Genomic DNA, 19,995 nt, shown 5'->3' with positions numbered 1-19,995 from the left:
TATGCTTTATTAAATTATGTTTGGAACAAGCTTAACAGTAACAGCAAGTGTAAATATTAATAATTACGGTGAGTTCCAAAATGTTTTTTTTTCTATTCACTCTCCATCGTTCTCAAATGCCTGTTATTCTGTTATAAAAACTTTTAGATTGAGTCCAATTTTATATCAACTTTCAGTAATTTTACAGTTGCTGAATTTTAAATAACCACAGCTTGATTCATTGTGGAACATATGCCAGTACCAAATGAATAACATCAGTTGTTTCAGGCGTACAGTATCAACCATAAAGCGCTGTGGGACTATGGAACAAGCTACCCAGCCATGTTGTTGAAGCCAATACCTTGGCTTTTTTCAAGAAACAGCTGGATGAGTTCCTTGGATCAATTAACTACTATCAAAGAAGCCAAATGACTTGTTTATAACCTTTTGTTCTTAAAGATCTATGTGGATGTATAAGAATATATAGTGATAATACCTTACATTTGTCTTCACTTTGCAACCTTTTAACTCAAAGCGCAAAGGTGGACTTAACAATTTCTATAATTGATCAGTATGGTCTTCCATCTTGTTCTTGAAAGAAGCAAGTCAAGGCAATAGGTAAAATAAAATGCAATTGTAATTATTGTACAGCTGGCAATTTTCATCCTAAAGAAATACTGTATTCAGTATGTGTATGCAACTTTACGCCCATCTCTCCCTAAGTAATAGGAAAGCTTGTTTTGAGATGCAAATAATAAAAATCAGTCGGAAATACCCTTCATTTTTCTGAAGCATTCATTAATCTTACTCCAAGAAATGTTTTGTATCAGTCTTGGTTGCCAGTGGGTGTTTCTTTGGTGAAAGTGGAATGTGTTCATAGTTTTTGATTTTTAATGTACTCTTGTGCACTTCATTTCATCTTGGTGCTATGCTTAAACCTCATTCCTGTTTTTTAGCCAAACTACTGATGCTGTTTTTGAAAATTCTTGATAATGAACCAGGACTGTTGGACTGTTAAATTTAAACAAACTTAAAGCCTAGGAATGTGGAATGAGTTTTAAAAAACCTTGTCTTTGGGCTAATGCACTCAAATTGCCTCTTGCTACGATAGACACCACACCACACCACACCACACCACAGTCAGGACCTCATAGTCCTATACCTTTTTGCACAGTTATTTATCTATGTAGAGAATACCCTTTTAAATTGATATAAATAAAGAATTCTGTTTATAATAACCATATTCCTTTGAGCCACATCAACACATTTCCTTTTCTTAAAAAAGGAAAAACAAATTCCAAATGTTCCACAACCTGAAACATTTAAAAAGAGCCCAAAAGGTCCAACACAAAAACACTCCTATAGTTAGCTGGTTTGTTAAATGTTTTGGGGGTCTTAATAGTACATCATTCTTCCAAATTAAATGATTTAATTTGAAGTTTCTTTTCCACTGTCAAAATAGATCAAAATTAGATCAGCTATATATTTTGTGTTACATCTGAAAGGGCCTTATAGTTGTTATGGTCCTCTCAGCTAAGTTTGCTCCTTCTCAGGCACTTTGATTCTGACGCCAGTGCATACAGCAAGCAAAAACAGGGACATTACTGAAGTATTGTTTGCATTTTAATGAGCTCAAGTATAATGATATTGTTACCATTCAAGTGATACTGTTACTGTTGCCTTAGTAACCTTAAAGTTGTCTTTAACCTACTGTACCACACTCCTGAGAGGTATACTAGACTTGCCCATCCCTGGGGTAGTCATTACATTATGCTAGTTTAGTTTGTGTCTGATATCTATATGGCTACATTAATGTACTGTACAAGTGAACTATGTTAATAATTTTGTGGTCACAGCCATGTGTGAAAATATGAAAATTTGATTTATAAAAAAGGTTCTGCTAAAACACTTAAGTGATTGCTCACATGATCAACACCTTTCAGTGTAAGCCTACAAACATTTTTACACCTCTTTCTTTGTTAAAGAATCTCATACTTTGTGTTTCAAATATATCCACACAGTGAAGAGAGGAGTGCATACATACTGTATAGTGTGCCACTGGTGAATGTGGGCACTGGCCTTACACATCATTCAGCACCTCAGACACAGCAGTGCCATTGGCTGATACTGTATGTATACCTCAATAGCTGAATGCATTTGGAGAACCTGAACAGCTCTGTAATGTCGAGGGCAGCTGAAATTAACATGTTGGAGATTTCAAGGACATACGTGTCCATTCTTCTGTCTACTTAGTGCTTATAAAGAACTGCAGCTGTGAAAAAATATGTTACAACAGATTGCTGTAGGTTACAGGCAATTATAGTTAAAATTATTTTAATTATAATATTACTGAAAAGAACAGAGCTATTAGTAAAATGAGTGAACGTTATTGAATTTGGATGGTCTTTAGAAGAATGACTGTGTTACACAAATGAAACTATTTTAACAGGCGCTATATGATATCCAAGTTGTTCACATTGTTCTTTATACAGCCTTCACTCCTTGGTCTTTATTTTTGTCTTTTATAAAGCCAGGTTTTGCGATTTCAGATTGTGTGCATTGTGTGCAAAGATCAGTTCGCTTTCACCTTCTGAAATTTGGTTTTCAACAGCCTTTGCACTGTGTGTAACTTTCACTTTGAACTCTTCAACACATTCAGCCACCAAATGTTAACAATATGCTAAGACATATTCAGTTCACAGGTATATGGTGAGCAGACGCAGAGAACTATATCCAAATCTGCAATACAGTGAGGGAAGGCTATATATGAAATTAAGAATTTTATGAAGAAAGCATATGTTATATAGTTAATAGTTAATAGTGTAGTTACACAACCAACAAAAAGAACAACCAACATTTTTCCTCTTGCCTCATGTATCTGCTTCAGCTTTTACACATTTTATTTTCGTCTAACATTCTTTGGTGTATTATCAAATCATTAGTTTCTCAGTGTTGGAACATTATTTTGGGCTGTGAGTAAAAACACACAAACATTCACTGATGTGCAAAGTATCAGTTAATGTAAAAAAGAAAAGTAAATCCCTCAAGACAAAGCCAGACTTTTTTACAGTCTGAACTGTTAAATTATTGCAGGTTGCTAGTAACACTTTGGCATCACTGTACCCAGGGAGTTGCAAGTTGTACTGAAGAAGGGGTTGATTTGTTGTCTTAACTGTGCTAGGATTAAGCATTAAATTAAAATTAGCCACAAGTTTCTCAAAACATCTTAAATTTCTTAACATTACTTAAGTTGATTTCTTAATTAAATAATTTCTTAAATGATTTAATGTCCTATGCCTGTTACAAAGCACCTACACAGTCTAGTCTTAAGTTACTGGTTTAAAGATCAGTAGGTTGCAGTGGCTCCTCATTTGTTCTGTGCTCTGGGGTTAAAAATATTGTTATACAAGAATAGTCACATGAATTAATGTAGGTTCTGTCCACATTTTTAAATGTCTTATAGGCCTGTAGTTCTGCTTGGTTTTTATGTCTTCACTACTTAAAAACTTGGAATTAAAAGCTGGTGCAGTTAGTTTTATGGAGGAGGAAAGTGAAGTAGCTACTAAGATGGGGAATTAAAAGCACAAAATGGCAACTCTCACTTGAGTTTCTGGATAACTGCTATTTTTGCTATTTAACAGTGTTTATTGAGAGCTGGGTGCCTTACAAGAAAACGGCTTTAAAATGCTCCTCAGTTCCAGAACTGGATCTTGTTGTAACAAAATGGCAATGCCTTTGCTAATTTTCGGTTACAGAGTAAAGCTTTACTATATAGTGCATGTGAGCAGCTTTTAGAAGCACATGCCATTACCACTGAAGGACACTGCTTGTAGTTGTTAAGGGGACATCAGGTGTCCTTATTTTTTAAAGTTTTCTTTCACTTGGAATTTCTTATAAAGGATAAATGATTATGATTAAGGCAAATGGCAGAGAAGCAGGTTTCTGGGGGGACGTGAGTTACGCAGGCTTTTTTCTCTTCCAGGACTGGGAGTCTGAAAGCCATGACTGGTACTGCTTTGAATGTCACCACCCTGGAGATGTGCTGATGTGTGACTCCTGCTTTCGCGTGTACCATCTCAAATGCCTCTCAGATGAGTTTAAGCCCAGGGACAACAGCACACACTGGCAATGCATTGTATGCAAGGTATGGAATGCATTCAATGCCATATTCCATTGGCAGCTCCTCATGTTGAAGACATTTGCACTATGCTATCAGACCTGTCTCATATTATTTTTTCTTTCCTTAATCCATCCATCCATCCATTTTCAAACTGCTTTAATAATAATAATTGCTTACACTTATATAGTGCTTTTCTGGACACTCAAAGCACTTTACAAGTAATGGGGACTCCCCTCCACCACCACCAATAATGTGCAGCCCCCACCTGGATGATGGGATGGCAGCCATAGTGCACCAGAACGCTCACCACACATCAGCTATCAGTGGGGAGGACAGCAGAGTAATCAAGTCAGTTCATAGATAGGGATTATTAGGAGACCATGATTGGTAAGGGCCAATGGGAAATTTGGTCGGGATGCCAGGATTACACCCCTACTCTTTTCAAGAAACGCCCTGGGATTTTTAATGACCACAGAGAGCCAGGACCTCAGTTTTACGTCTCATCCCAAGGACAGTGCCTGTTTACAATATAGTGTCCCTGTCACTATACTGGGGCATTAGAACCCACATGGACTGCAGGGTGAGCACCCCCTACTGGCCCCACTCACACCTCTTCCAGCAGCAACCTTAGTTTTTCCCAGGAGGTCTCCCATCCAGGTACTGACCAGACTCACACCTGCTTAGCTTCAGTGGGTTGCCAGTTGTGAGTTGCAGAGTGATATGGCTGCTGGCTTTAACCAGTACTGGAACACAAGGGAGCTGGAGCTGATCTTGGCAAGCAAGGCAGGAAACACCCTGGACACGCACAAACATGCCCACACTCACACCAGGGCTAACTTCCCCAGGGGAGAATTGAATTGGGGGAGGACACCGGAGTACACAGAGGAAACCCATGACAGCACGGCGAGAAAATACAAGCTCCTATGAATTGAACCCAGGGCCCCAGCTCTGCAAAGTAGCAGTGCTATCCACTGCACCACCTTGCCTCCCTTTTCTTAATGAATTACCCTAATTGTGTAAATCTCGTTTAGATAGTTATAGTGCAGTATTCAGAACCCTGGCATATATTAGGAAGTGCTATGTACAGTACATGAAGGAATCTTCCATCATTCAGTGCCTGGTGTTTTTGACTGTTTTGACACAGTCTGGTCTGCTTTATATTTATATTCCAGGTGTGGGAATGTTGTGAAATATGGACCTGAACACGTCTTTGTTTTTTAAAAATATATCTGTGCTTGCTAACTCGTTGATTCAAAAGCCAACCTTCAAAAGTCCTCCTCTCCCCATTATTAAACACAAAACACATCAGTTTTCCTTATTGAGGAAACAAAAGAAACGCATGAATTAGAACTGCAGCATTCATAAAGGTCATCTCTGGAAGGTGGCAACATCTTTTTCGTAACATATGCACTTATGTCTGATGAAAAGACATAACATAGGTAAATTAATTTTGTTGAACAACATTTGTCATGAACAGTGTTGATCAAGAGGTGGTCTACAGTGGAAGTCAAAGACTGGTAGCTTGTGTGGTTACCGATCTAGGAAATACAAGCTTTACATTTGTGTTGAAGAGGTTTGCACTAGGTTGCAGGTGGTGTCCAGTCCTCTTGTAGAGCCACGGATTGTACCCCATGGGTACATGAACATCATGTGGATAGGTGTTGTCCTGCTGTGATTGTGTCACGTCAGGATCAGTGCACATGAAGGGCATCAAGTGAGGTCCAGGACATAATCAATAGTGCATCTTGCAGTTAGGTCACCATCCATCACTGTGAAGGAGAGCTCTGTTGTGAGTAGACATTGCTGCCCAGGCTATCACACTTAGATGATAATGCATCGATTTTGGCAAGAACACATGATTGTAGTCACCCGGGTAGTGGCCTGTCATTGACAAACTGTGTTTGGCTGTAATGTCTTGTCAGGTGAGTAACTGCTGGATGCAAACTCCCCAGACAACGAGCAGTAGTGTCCAGCGGCACAACATTTTGAAGGATACAAAGACTTTATTTTCCTTATAAGCGGGCTTTTGTTCCTTTCTGTGTTTTCTGTTCTCATTTTTTTTACCAGGCTAGACATTCACATCATCATGTGTACCATATCATCTCTCTCTTAAATGAGGCTACTTAGTGTTTATGCAACAGTAAGTCACTCAGGAGTATCACATTAGTCCTGAGTGATAAGTGAACAAATAAAAAAGCATTTAATCAGTATCCAAAAACCATATACGTTTTCAAATAACATACATGCATAGACTAATAATGTTTTATGTGTTTGATGCTCATTATTTAAATTATGTGATGTTGTTTTTTTATGTGAAGTATTAAATCCTGTTTTTTCACTCACCTAGAGACCAACTAGACAATCATTTGCTTGTCATTATTTTAAGACCAATGGAAAATAAAATGGAAAAATTGAAAATCCTCTAAAATGAGTCAATCCCAGCTTAAATGAATTTTAAACACAAATGTCTTGATGCAGTTTCTGAAAAAATGTATCTTTTTCTAGTGTGGTTATTGTATAAATTAATTTTTCTTTTCTCCATAATTGTTAGACTTCCCAAATAGCAGTGTGAAAGTTGATTACTGTAGTCTCTGACCCTTTATGTGAAAAAATAAATGATCCTCTATCAGGAGATAAGGATCATATACTTTAAATACATGGATATCTTAGGATTTTTTTTTAATTCTGAGGGGAAGGCAGTGGAAATGAGAAACCCCAAAAAATACATGCCAGTGGATGTCATTGCAAATTATTTCAGTCATTTAAATGGCAAACAAATGTAAACAGAGATTGAAATTATAAGAGTTGAGAGGAGAAATGTAGTGATACAGATCATTAAGCTTTGATTGATGCTTTATTAATCCATCTGTATCCTGGTATGGGTCATGACAACCCAGAGCATGTCCTAGAATTAGTTGGGACACCAGTCTTTTGTGGTCTTTCACTCACTGAAACAATTAGATATTTAGATCCTTCAATTTACATATCCAGTTTGTCTGTTTGGGAGACGGGTGGAAACTTCAGTGCCCAGAGGAAGCCCACTCAGGCCTCTGGAGATCAAGCAAACTCCATATCCCTCAGTATCGAATCACTGTGGTACTGTACCGCTCCGTTAAGTCTAACTAGAAATTAAGGCTTTGTTGTTGTTCTTTTTGTAACAGAGCAGCAAAAAGAAGAACTTGAACAAGCAAGAAATGAGCAAATATCTGCGGTTCATCGTACAACGTATGAAAGAAAGGGTAATTCTTCTAAAACATTTCTCTTGTTTTATTGTAATGTTCACTTTCTGAAAGTATGCACAGAAAGGTAGTACATGCTGTAGGTATTATTTGACATGGACTGTCTGTTTTCTCTCAAAGGGATCATTACCACTTATCTTGAATTTACTAGAGCTTACACTGAACACCTGGTGTGTTTTTGAAATCGTATGTCTTGTATTTTTCCCAAGTAACATTGTTCTATCTTCAGGTCTATCTTTTCACTATATATACATTGCATTTCATGATCTAGTGATATAAAATGTAGACTGATGTTTTTTCATGGTTCTTCAGTATATTATTGAATATGTTCTATTTCAATATAATATGTACAGAATGAAGTAGTTCCTCAAACCTTCTTGACCTTTTATAAATGAAATATTAAAGTTTTGATTATAATTTATAAGAAAGAAATGGATTGAACTGCCTTGAAACTAGTTAAATGTGTTCTATTGATGTCTTTCTTCTTTGGAGCGCTGACAGCATTTTAAATTCGCAATATATTGACTCGCAACACTTGAACACTGTTTGCCTTTTTGGGCAAACTGCACATACGTTTACACAGAAGTTATGCAAAAAATATTCTCTTATTTGGAACTGCAGTAATCCTTGTATTGTTTGTGGAGGGCAGTGTTGAGGGTAACCAGTTGTCTGAAGGAATGAGGGGTCAGTGTTACACTTCAGGATAGGACATAGTTCATCTAGCCCTGGAAACCACCTAGCCCAGTTTTGTACCACTGCTTGGAGAATTCCAGTCACAGTCAGCCAACTGCATGTTTAACCAGTGGAGTCTGGACTATAGTGCCCAGTCTCAGCTTTAAGGCATCAGCGATTCTGATCTCTATGGAATGATCAGCACAAGAAGGAGATAGGGGGCAGTGAAAAAAATGGATGTCTATTTAAGTGATTGATTTGTAATGATATTTTTCATCAGTTGAAAAAAACAAGCAATTCTGCGATCAAAAGTAACCATTTGTTCTTCTCTTTCATAAAAAACCCCAACAATAATAGGCTATAGACTTGAATAAAAAAGGAAAGGACGGCAAGCATCCCATGTACAGAAGGCTAATTCACACTCCGCTGGATGTCTCCAACATACAGGAGGTGGGTGGTAATCAACTCATTTCTTTCAGGTAATGCAATTGTAATAATAAAAATCAAGTGGACTGAGGCAAACACTGTACAAAGACATCGAAAATTACCTGAAAATTACCTGACATTCAACAAAATGTAACATAATTTTCCTGGTAACAACATACTTGTTTACCATAGACACCTCCTTAGTTACTTACCATGGATCTGTATTTGTACCGGGTTATAGGAGTCTCGAATAAGCTGCTCAGCTCTATTGTTTATGCTGCTACCTTACTTCTTTTGAAGAATAAGTGGATGAGATCCTCTGGTCAATTAATTACTAGGAACCAAACAAGCTAAACAGACTGAAAGTTCTCCACTCATTTGTAACCTTTTTAATTTCATAAGAATCCACAGTTTCAGTAACTATCCACAGGATGGTTAGTTTTTGTACGCCTCCCTGCATTGTACAGTAAAATGAATGCATGTAATACAGATAATATTATTGTTTTGGGGGACATTTTAGCTCTTGTATGTAAAAGACATCCAAAAAGAAAAAAAAATGAGAACATAAAATTGAAAATTGAATATTCATTCAAATAATTTTACTGTAAGACGTTTCTGAAGGATGCTCAGGCACACAATAAAACCTGAAGTTTAAGATTGCCAAACTTCAGCTGAAAAATAGTGTAAATTGCTCAAAGTTCATATATTACTCTGCCCTCTGCTGGATTCTGGCTGTTTTGCATCTGCCTTATGAACTAACAGCTCTTTGTGAATGTTTGTGTCGTTGTTTTAGAATGTCACTGATGGAAAATACAAAAGCTTTGAGGAGTTTAAAGCAGACGCTCAGCTGATTGTACACAACACAGCCATTCTGTTTGGAGGTGAGAATAATCATCATTCCACAAACTGCAGTGTACTGCAATGCTACTTCATTTTGCCTGGTACTGATTTATACAATGTCCAGTGAAAGTTTGTTTGTTGTTACATTTCAGGTTTATAAATGCATTTTTCTCTATGTGGTAGGTTATGTGGCCTTTTCTAATAGGGAAGTATGATTTGTTTTATTGCAGTGCAAAGTGACCAGGCAGAAATTGCACGGTTGCTGTACAGTGATACATGTCATGAGGTAAGTTGCTGAAGTGCTAATTTCCATCTAAGCCTATCAAGAAAGTACTCAAGTGTTATATATTATATCAACAATATATAGTGTATGTAGTGTTATATACTGTAACCAGGAATTATTAAGGTTTTTCTGGTCTTTAGTGTCCCTTCAGGGACAGGATTATTTGAAACCAGTCTCCAACTGGTCTTCCTCCAGTTGTGGTGTAACACCACCACTGGAACAGTTTCTATAGTCAGAAGAGATGTTTTGTAGCCCTGTTTTACAGATTTTGTTTTTGCTAGTCAGTAACTGGCTTGACATTCATTAAGCTTTTAAAATGTTGAGCATGTTATCTGCATAAAACCTGATACGAATGCAATAACAGAACTTTATTTTTTCAGCTTAATGAACTGCAGCTGTGCAAAAATTGTTTCTATCTGTCAAATGCACGACCTGATAGCTGGTTCTGCTACCCCTGTGTAAGTATGGAATAATGTTATCTTCATGGCTACATTCATTTCTTCGATATTTAGCATTCCTAGCAGGCCTGATGCTGTGGCTGAGGGCTGAACACATTCATTTGTTTCAGTGCCATCCCTTTGGAGATGGATCAGGAATCACTTCAATGTAATGTGGCATGAAATGGTTCCAGCCCTTGTTTTCCTTGTTGTGAGACAAATACCACATATTTCACACTTTATGCCACTTACATCTTCTTTTAAAGAAAATAAGAAGAAATAAAGAGAAAAAATACAGAATTAAAGATAAATAATAAAAAGAAATAAGTTTATTTTCTTTAAAACCTTAAACATTGCTTTATTAGGTTTAGGGCTTCTCTAAGTATGATTTTCTAGATGCTGGGTTATCACCCTTCTGAGGATATGCCAGGTATAGTGACTTTAGTAGCAGAGAGGCTTCTCCAATATGCTTAGTCCGAATACTTCACACCCAACTACTTGAGAATTTTCATGGCATCAACAGTGTGTAAGCTTAAATCTAGTAGTCATCTAGGGATGCTTTAAGTCCAACCTTAAAAAATGTCTAAATTGGCACAAGAGGACTGGAATAAGTGGGGAAAAAAAGTCTGTTTGTAAATGGTAATGTACAGTTGGAAAGAGCTTGTATCCATTGAGTTGAAGAAAACAGAACCCAAAGAAAATCAAAGAACAGATTTTAGGTCACACTAACTTTGCATGCGTTTAAATGCTTTTAAACTATGGGACATATATAGATGACAACTCACAACTGTGATTATAAGAGATAAGGTTTTGGATGTGATTATCACCAGGACATTAGTCTCTAAATTATGTTTTTATTTTACAGATATTTTTATCTGGTTATTGTGCAATTGTTTTTTTTGAGCATGTGAATTGCAGACTGCTTTCTTCACAAATTTTTTGTTTTACTGTTTGGTTTATTAAACTGTTTGGTCTTGTATACATACTATATGTTACATAGAATTGTGTACAAACCTTCATTTTTCAGTTGGTAAATGCGTTTCTTACAACCTTAATCAGTGCAATTTCAAATGAGAATGAAGGAACAAAACTGCATGAATATAATATTCAACATGAAAATATGGCATCGATCTTTGGTTGCTATGGAAATAGTTAACATTGGTGTTTTAACAGAGCTATTGTTTCTTAATACTGTCTATTATATATTTTGGAGCCTGATTAATCTAGTAATAAAATAAGTACAGTGAGACTTTGTTACAGAAGAATATAGGTTAATAATGAAGGTGGTTTGTTCTTTTTATAAAGGTGCCAAGTCATGAATTAGTTTGGGCCAAAATGAAAGGGTTTGGCTATTGGCCTGCAAAAGTCCTACAAAGAGAAGACAATCAAGTGGATGTACGTTTTTTTGGTCATCAGCATCAGAGGTAAAGAATAATGTGGTGACATTATTATAGTATTATTATAGTAAAGAGGCAGTTTCATTTTCCTTCTTAAAGTAGCTCTATGACAATAGGCCTGCTGTCTAGTAATTTGCTGGATTTTCTAAAACCACCCATGTTAAAATATGAGCCTTTATGATTTAAAAAAGTAGCTCTTATTTTTCTACCTATATTACCTTGAATAGTATCTGATTAGCAACAATGTGAGATATAATTGATAGGACTCACAGCAGCAAACAACTGAGGACAGGATGAAAAAAAACATAATATGTATACATGTCTGTGTTTATGACTGCTGAATTACCCTATTGTGAGTTAGTTCCTTTAATTTTCTAACAGATGCATTTAACGTGACTTCCGTGTCTTTTTAATTATGTCAGATTTTTTGGTTATTTGTAAAAGAATTGGACAGTTGTGAGCAGCAGACAATTTACCGTTATCATATTGAGTGTAATTTTCTTATTTATGGAGGGCTTGGATCCCATCTGAGAACATCCAGGATATCAAGGTGAATGTGCATCAGTTGCAAGTGAAGCGCAGTATGGGCTGGAAGAAGGCCTGCGACGAGCTGGAGCTGCATCAGCGCTTCCTGCGAGAAGGCCGCTTCTGGAAGACTAAGATGGAAGAGAGGCACGAAGAAGAGGCCGAGTCCAGCATCTCTTCCACCAGCAACGAACAGGTTGGCCCTGACAGGCTCCCTTCTTCCTGCAAGGAGAGAGCAACATTCTTTGACCAAAAGCTTTGAGTATTTTCGGTCTTTGCCCCTGAAACACTTGCGTTGAAATCTATGGCATTGTTGAATCATTTTTAAATAGAAAATTGAAAAGGTGACTTTGACTGGAACGGCTTTTTTATGTGAACCAGGCGATTCGTCCTCCCATTATCTAACAGGTTTATCCAACATGGGATCGAGGTCTTTCCCAGCAAACAACAGGAACAGGACAGGACACCCTGGACATGATGCCAGTTCAAACACAAACACACACTCACACTGAGGCCAGTGTGCCCAAAAGCGATTTAACCTACCAGTATGTCTTTGGAATCCACACAAATACAAGGAGAACATACAAACTCCACACAGACAGCACCACAGGTCTAGAATTGAACCCAGGGTCTCAGCACCACCATACCATCCCCACATAATTCAATTGAAAACAATTCATCGCTGTTTTTCTTCAGCTTCCAGCCCCATCTAGTGGCCAGTCGTGTATCATTTTCAGGATCCATTATTTAAAAAAAAGATTGATATATATCGGGGGGGGGGTTCAGTGTGGACAGGACTGCATAAATAAATACTTATTATTTTATTACCTGCATGTACACATTTTGTTTTTATCTGCAAACAAAGGCTAGTACAGGAACAGCACAAGATGGCAGCGTGGTTCAGGAAATATAACAGCCTCTAAATTAAATTTTACTTTAATCTTTAATTATAATTGTAAGAAGCTGGTTTTGCAAGAATAGAATTGGGCATATTAACAGCAATCTTATTATATTAAATATTAGTTAGTCATGCCTCCTCCAATTAATCATCATTGCTCAATAACATATTGCTTCACACTATATTAAGAAATGCGCATAAGGAAACCAGGGATTAACTCATAATAGCAGCAGAGTTTCCTTCAATATTAGACTGGGGATTGTCAATATCATCATTGCTTGTTTAGGACACTCATATCCATGAATTTCTGGATGATATATGGATTTCTAATCCACATATTATTAATAATAAATATTACATTAATGCTTAGTTATTTTCAGCTCAGTGTTTAAATTAATATATTATCTTCCACAGCTTAAGGTTAATCAGGAGCCGAAAACAAAGAAGGGGAGGCGTAGTCAACACACAGAGCCCAAAGAAGAAGTAAGTGCTTACAGTGGTCTAAAATGGACTATACTTTGAATATTAATAACACTGATATATCTCTAGAGAAGAATAACAGAGGGTTTTAAATGAAACAAAGCTTACTGAGAAAATACTGAGAATCTCATACTGCCATTTCTTGGAACAGTCTGCGGGAATCAACTTGAGCAGTTCTTGATTCTCAGAGGATCACTTTTAATTTGAGGAAGTCGCATCCTTCCTTCCACCTGAAGTGCGTCTTCGGTTAATTTATGTTTGTGTCCCCGATCCTTCTACCATTGCTGGAATCAAAGTTGTCTTTTTGGTTGCCCTTGACAAGATTCTGCGTACTTGAAGTAAGCCCCCTTGCACTCTCCTTTGTTCTCCGATTAGACTCGGATTTCCCAAAGAGACTGTGGTCATTCTTGATCAGATTCTTTCAGGGAAGCTGGGCGTTTTAGTGTTTGTCCAGTGAGTACGAAAAGTAAGTGATCGTCTAACAGAGGGATGTCGATTTTTTTTTCTTTCAGGACCCAGAGCCAGAAATTGAAGCAGTGAGCTCCAGTCAAGAAATCCCCACCACTCCCCACCAACCCGAAAGGCTGTCTGTCTCAACTCAGACCAAAAAATTAAGTGCCTCCTCACCGAGAACACTACACCGGAGCACCCAGACTAACAATGACGGCGTGTGCCAGAACATGTGTCATGAGAAGTACACCAAAATCTTCAACGACGTGAAAGAAATGATGAAGGCCGACAACAAGCGGGAAACTGAGAGAGTTGTACGGGAAGCGCTGGAGAAGGTAAAGAAGACACAAGGATTTTCAGCCTCACTTTTATCTTGCCTGATGACCTGCAAAACTTATTTTATTTGCTTAAACTGACTTGAGGGGTTGAATAAGTAAACATGGAGTTTGAGAAAATTCCGCACTGGAACAAAATCTGTTTAATAGTTGTGCTGGTCATCTAATTATTTGTGTAATGTACTGTGTCGTTTTACACCCCAGCTAAAAAATAAAGTGGTTTGAAGTTGCCGTTAGGTATTTTCTGTTTATTTGGCGTTTCAACCTAAAATCAAGCATCCCTTGGATGACATTTTACTGTCCTGTGACCATTAGTAATTTGAATTAGAATTAGTAATTTCAATTAGTAATTTGAATCTTTGCTTGGTGTAAAGATAAAATAAAATATAAAACAAAATAACTGTGTGGGATTCCCTTATGTAACCCTTATGTTACAGCCACAATACCTAAATTAAAAACTATAAAAAAGTATTAAAACCGTAGCAATTAACGCTCAAGCAAGAAAGCATATCAGTTGAACTTGACAGCAAACAGCAGGTTTGATGTTTGATGTTTAATTTCAGTTAAGTAATGATTTCAGATTAAAATCCATAATATGAGTCCACTTATTTCTGCATGTGCAGTTGCGCACAGAGATGGAGGAGGAGAAACGCCAAGCTGTGAATAAGGCCGTGGCGAACGTTCAGGTGGAAATGGAGAGGAAGTGCAAACAGGTGAAAGAAAAATGCAAGGAGGAGCTGGTGGAGGAAGTCAAGAAAATGGTTGCACAGCACAAACAGCTCATTTCTCAGACTAAGAAGAAGCAGTGGGTAAGTGCTCACTCACCACTTTCTAAAACACTGTTTCCACTGATTGAACTCCACTTTGAGGATCCATTTTCCAGAACCCAGTTACTCATAAAGGGTTCCTGATGTTAACATAATGGATAGAAATTAATTTTTTTTTATGAAATACACAAAACAAAATTAAATGTCAGACCAAGATTTGCCTGAGAAAATAAGACTGTGATTTTATATATTAATAGACTTGGGATGAAAAGATTCCCTGGGTTTCCTGGGAATCCCCTGTAAATCCTTTCTGAAGACCCTAAAGGTCTCTGGACCCTTGACTGAGAGTCCACTTTTCTGTCAGGAGCTATCAGGCCTGAGGTACAGTAGTTTAATTGATGAATAACATTACCGAAGAGGGATTGCTTTCATCAACTGCGTAGACCACTACAGCACTGCTTAAACACATTTGGATTGCCAAAATAAGCCTCTCACTGTGCTTAGTTTATAAACACCACATGCATGTTTTAAAGTAAAAAGAAGTTACAGAATGTTGTCATATTAAAACAAGCAGCCTTTGGAAAGATAATGTGACACTGTGACAGAAAGTCATGCATACAGTAAAGCAGAAAACAGAGGTCATCTTTTAAGCTGTTGCTTCTTGGAAAAGATTTCACAAGTGGCCCCCTCTGTAGGGTATCTTCAGCCATGCATTTTAAACAGCATCCATGAAACGCATCCCAGCCAAACAATTCTTTATATTTTGTAGCAGTTTGTGTCATTTTTGTCAGTGTGATAAGGATATCTTCAGTAAAACAAAGTGTAAAGAAATTCGGCTGTGTGAATAGTTAAACACCCTGTGCACATGGAGAAGGTTTGAGTTACAGCTTATCATTAAAATGTCTAAAGATAATCATTTACAGTATGTGTTTAAGCACGGATGAGGTTGATCAGAAAGGAACGCGGAAAACAGGCAGCCCCAATAATGATCTTATTAATAACATTGCTTCCACAGTGAAGTATGTGCAGTAAGTGTGTGAGGTTAGCTGAAGTATTCAGACAATGGTGTTGTAGAGACTATAAACCATGAAACTATTGGTGCAGAAACACATGGCACCCATGGGCAACGGGCATTTTGGTGACAACCATTTGTACTCTTGAAGGGCAGGGTACACAGTTGCATAATAAACTTATTTGGGCTCCATTATCATATGTCCATAGGAACAGGTGGTAAATTATGTGGATCCTCCGTGTACAGTTTTCATTATTCAAGTTTTGAATCAATATTGTATACAGTGTGAACCCTGTATGAACAGGGTAAGAGGTGATGCTGGTTGTTTGTATAGTGAGGAGATAATTCCATCTCCTGTCTTTCAGTGTTACAACTGTGAAGAGGAGGCAATGTATCATTGTTGCTGGAACACATCGTACTGCTCCATCAAGTGTCAGCAGGAGCACTGGCATGCTGACCACAAACGTACCTGCCGCAGGAAAAGATGAAGGCCTGCCTCCTTTCTCTTCTCCTGTCAGTGACTCACTGTGTCTCCTGCTCCTGCCGTAGCAGAACGCGTTTTATGAACACACAAATTGGGTAGTTTCGTTTTCCGAAATCTCATTTGCACCAGCCTTCTGAACACTTTGTGTACCGAAAACTTTGCACAGAGTTGAAAAGAATTCGTTTTCCTTTGTTTCTCTCTCTTTCTCCGTTTATTTAATACGCCCAAGATTGATTTTATTTTTTCAAAATCATGATCATGTGTGCGGGGGCATGACTCAAATGCACAGAATGGTAAAATGTGTCTTTTATTGTCTAGCTTATTTTATGTTTGTTGGCAAATGTGTTATTTAAGTTGAAAGCAAAAAAAAAGACAAGCATTTATGGAAAAAGTACATTTATTACCTGAATTGTTTTTAAAAAAAAGTCACTTTTCTTACTACAAATGAAAATGAAAAAAATCTGGATGTTGAACTCAATCGTAAAAAAACATTGTAGCATTAAAAATGTTTTCCTTTCTTTAAGAAAATTTTCAAATTTACACTGTAGGTCTTGGACAAAGGTTTTAGTCATCCAAATTTTAAGGTGATTATGTATTTGTATTGGTTAATACCCATTTTCCAGAATTATTACGGTTATTATTGAAATAGGGGACAGGGTTATGATGACAGGTATCATACCTGTCAAAAAACTTCCGTTTATAATTATGTGCATTTTGGTTCATGGTCTTTAAATATATTGTAATTTTTATGAACATTTTGCTAGATTTTCTCTTTTAGCCTACAGTACTGGGGAATATAGGAATCTTAACTGAGCTGGATCTTAGAGAAGGTTTTACTATTTACTTCTTATTTTAAGGTTTGCACTTTTTGTTTTTCTTAAATGCTTGTAAAAATTGCCAAATACTACCTTTATCGTACTGGTCTTAACAGACGAAATGTAATGGTGACGTTTTTTTCTTTTTTCATTGACCTCAGTGTCATTTATATATTGTGATATTTACACTGTTGGTTTCATTGTAGAATACAAATACCGCCTAGTTGAAAATCTCTTCACTGCTTTTCACTGCTTCTGTTGTAGTTAGTGGTTGGTGCCTGTTATTTCAATACCATCATTGTACACAGAATGAAGAAAAGTGCATGTAGATTAATATTTCAAAATTAAAGTAATTAAAAAAGTTTGCTTGCTGAATTTCTTGGTTCAAAAAGCAGACATATATGGATGGACCAATATAAAATATATCAAATGCCGATGAATAATGTATTCTGTATTGTGCGTTCAAGACTTTCACAACTGAAGGAAGTCTAGCAGTTTGGGCTTTCGTAGCAATTAGCCATCTCTCATACTTGAAATATACATGCGCATAAACTCACTGTGGGCACACAATAAAAATTACAGTATGGTTGCTTGATTTTTGATAAGAGAAGAAAAATAAAAACTTGTCACCTTACAAAAACTTTAGCAGTCCTTCAGCCTATCGTCTTTCTTGGTTACAAGTTATGTTTGATTATGGTTACAAAATGGAAGATTTAAAGTATCATAGCTTAACTGGTTTCATGGCCCTTAAGAAAGTCCACCTGTTAGTTCCAGGTTATGACCATGGATCTCAGGATGCAGTTTCTAAGCAAAACTTTAGGCACAAACATGTGACATGTTCCCAGTACTAAAATATGTAATTGCTGACAAATGTAGGCACGACGGTTGTAATTGTGGTTATGTTGTCTACCTGCAAAGTTTGTTGTGAGAACGACGATGCTGATGTCACTGTAGCACTACAGCACTACATGTAAATAAATACTACAAGTTTCAGGGAAAATATCCTCTCCAGCCATGATTATGCTGACCTCTCTCTCTCTGCTTCCTTTCACAGAAAATCCAGTACTCTTACCCTAGAAAGACACCATGTGGCTAAAATTAAACTTAAAACTATGATCACACATTCCTCGAGTACTTAAAATACTTATGTTTAAAAACATATCCCTTCATTTACAGATTTCAGCTTTTCACTCTTCCCAGATTTCCATTTCTTCACACATTTTTTTCATATTGCATCCCAATCCATTGTTTTATTTACCAACTCCTTTACTTCATATTCCTGCTACTTTCTCTCCCTCTCACATCTGAATAAGACTCCAAATCCAACAATGTTTTTTGTATTTCATTCTACTTTATAACATGGAATTACCATTATCCACTTTTTCCTATATGTAAATAACCTATTAAGCAGATTTTCTTTGTTTTTCAATGTTACCTATTTCCCACAATTAGTTTGCATTATATCAATTCACTGTCATGTACCGTAATTGTGACTATGTCAAGTTGTTTGCTCTACTGCTGCTGTTTTGTGGAAAACATTTACAAACCTGCAGTTATCTCTGGAACAGAATGGTTAGGAATGACAACATAAATTGCATACTGCAAAACAATTATCTGTAGGGGGAATAAAAATCTGTAGATCTTCAAATATACTATTAAATATTTTATATTAGTCCATCCCTGGTTATAAATGACCATTTGTGATATTTTCTTAAGTGGAAATATTTTGATGTATAATCATTCCAGTCTGTAAAATATTGCTGGTATCTGCATGAAAGTAAGGTGTGTGTTATCTGATTTTTTTATTTTTATTTTTAACATTTAATGACATAGTTGCACTTCCTGAAATGATGCAATATGAAATGATATGGTTTTAAAAAAAAATGCAGTACGGTTTTTTTCCCTTCACCGCTTAACTGATAAATTCTGAATTGTTCCTAGTAAGAAAAGTGTTACGACTAATTCACGACTAATCCAGAAACTGTCTTCTAAAACTTCAGCTCTCTCTCTGTTCATATGTATACATTTTATTGTGGCTGTCAGTTTTCTATGCTTTCTGGCATTTTTTGTAAGATGCTGTAGCTAGTAATATATATAATATATATAGTCATTCTATGTGCTAACATGGAACAATAAATGTATCTTCAACAAATATTGGCTGTTTTCATAAACACTCATTTGTAGGTGGAAAGTTACCTTATATTGTGTCATGTAATTGTGCTTTAAAGGTCACACATTTATTATATATTTGAGATGCTCTTTTAATGTTTTTTTTTGCTTTATTAGTTATTTTTGTTTTCTGATGCAGGCATTTACACAGTGTACCAAAAGTGTGAAATTAAAATAAATTAAATGGCTTAGTGATAAAAGTGGTAGTTGATGTGCAACTATTGCATGTATAAATGGGTTTTGCACTGCAGTTCCCTTCCACCTACTATGATATGCTGGTTAGATTTGATTTGCCAGGTTGTCTTCTTTTTTGGTGGTGGGGGGTAACAGTACCACTGGCTAATTGGACTACAGAGAGACGTAACCAAACCATGGTAGGTGAATGGTCTGTAGAAATTTTCTTTATAAATATTCTTGACATATGAAGACAAAAGCGGGTTTTGGGTTACATTGCAGAAGCGCTTTTAACTCTTGTATTATAAAAAAGGGAAGCTACTGACCCCAGAATACAAACTAAAGAGCAACCAAACCAAAAGCAAAGAAACACACCTCTCTGTATCAATTAAGCATTTTGGTCAATTGAACTGCATCTGTACTGTATGTTTAATCCTTTCACTGCTACTGTTGTAAAATTTGTTTACTATATTTTCTCATTCAAAAAATGAAT

The 19,995-nt window shown here is 36.7% G+C and overlaps 1 protein-coding gene across 5 annotated transcripts in view; it reads left to right on the top strand.

Annotated features, from left to right (window-relative positions):
* The window catches only part of zmynd11 (zinc finger, MYND-type containing 11), a 56,570-nt gene extending 37,259 nt beyond the window's left edge, over nucleotides 1-19,311 (top strand). For 4 of the 5 annotated variants that reach the window (XM_088918532.1, XM_088918531.1, XM_088918529.1 and 1 more), the window contains 12 exons: nucleotides 3,962-4,123; nucleotides 7,261-7,338; nucleotides 8,368-8,460; nucleotides 9,230-9,317; nucleotides 9,507-9,562; nucleotides 9,940-10,017; nucleotides 11,302-11,420; nucleotides 11,907-12,114; nucleotides 13,231-13,299; nucleotides 13,809-14,081; nucleotides 14,705-14,890; nucleotides 16,226-19,311. In XM_088918532.1, the coding sequence (XP_088774658.1) occupies nucleotides 3,962-4,123; nucleotides 7,261-7,338; nucleotides 8,368-8,460; nucleotides 9,230-9,317; nucleotides 9,507-9,562; nucleotides 9,940-10,017; nucleotides 11,302-11,420; nucleotides 11,907-12,114; nucleotides 13,231-13,299; nucleotides 13,809-14,081; nucleotides 14,705-14,890; nucleotides 16,226-16,348 (1,533 nt within the window). In that variant the 3' untranslated portion in view covers nucleotides 16,349-19,311. Of the gene's footprint in view, nucleotides 1-3,961; nucleotides 4,124-7,260; nucleotides 7,339-8,367; nucleotides 8,461-9,229; nucleotides 9,318-9,506; nucleotides 9,563-9,939; nucleotides 10,018-11,301; nucleotides 11,421-11,906; nucleotides 12,115-13,230; nucleotides 13,300-13,808; nucleotides 14,082-14,704; nucleotides 14,891-15,105; nucleotides 15,224-16,225 lie in introns of those variants that run through there. The other variant, XM_088918533.1, reaches the window with a different exon arrangement.
* The last annotated feature ends 684 nt before the right edge of the window (nucleotides 19,312-19,995 follow it).

Source organism: Atractosteus spatula, chromosome 6, assembly GCF_055471065.1.
Source record: "Atractosteus spatula isolate fAtrSpa1 chromosome 6, fAtrSpa1.hap1, whole genome shotgun sequence".
Lineage (NCBI taxonomy): Eukaryota > Metazoa > Chordata > Actinopteri > Semionotiformes > Lepisosteidae > Atractosteus > Atractosteus spatula.
Note: the sequence above shows the minus strand (reverse complement) of the source record. Positions and strands in the feature narration are given on the sequence as shown.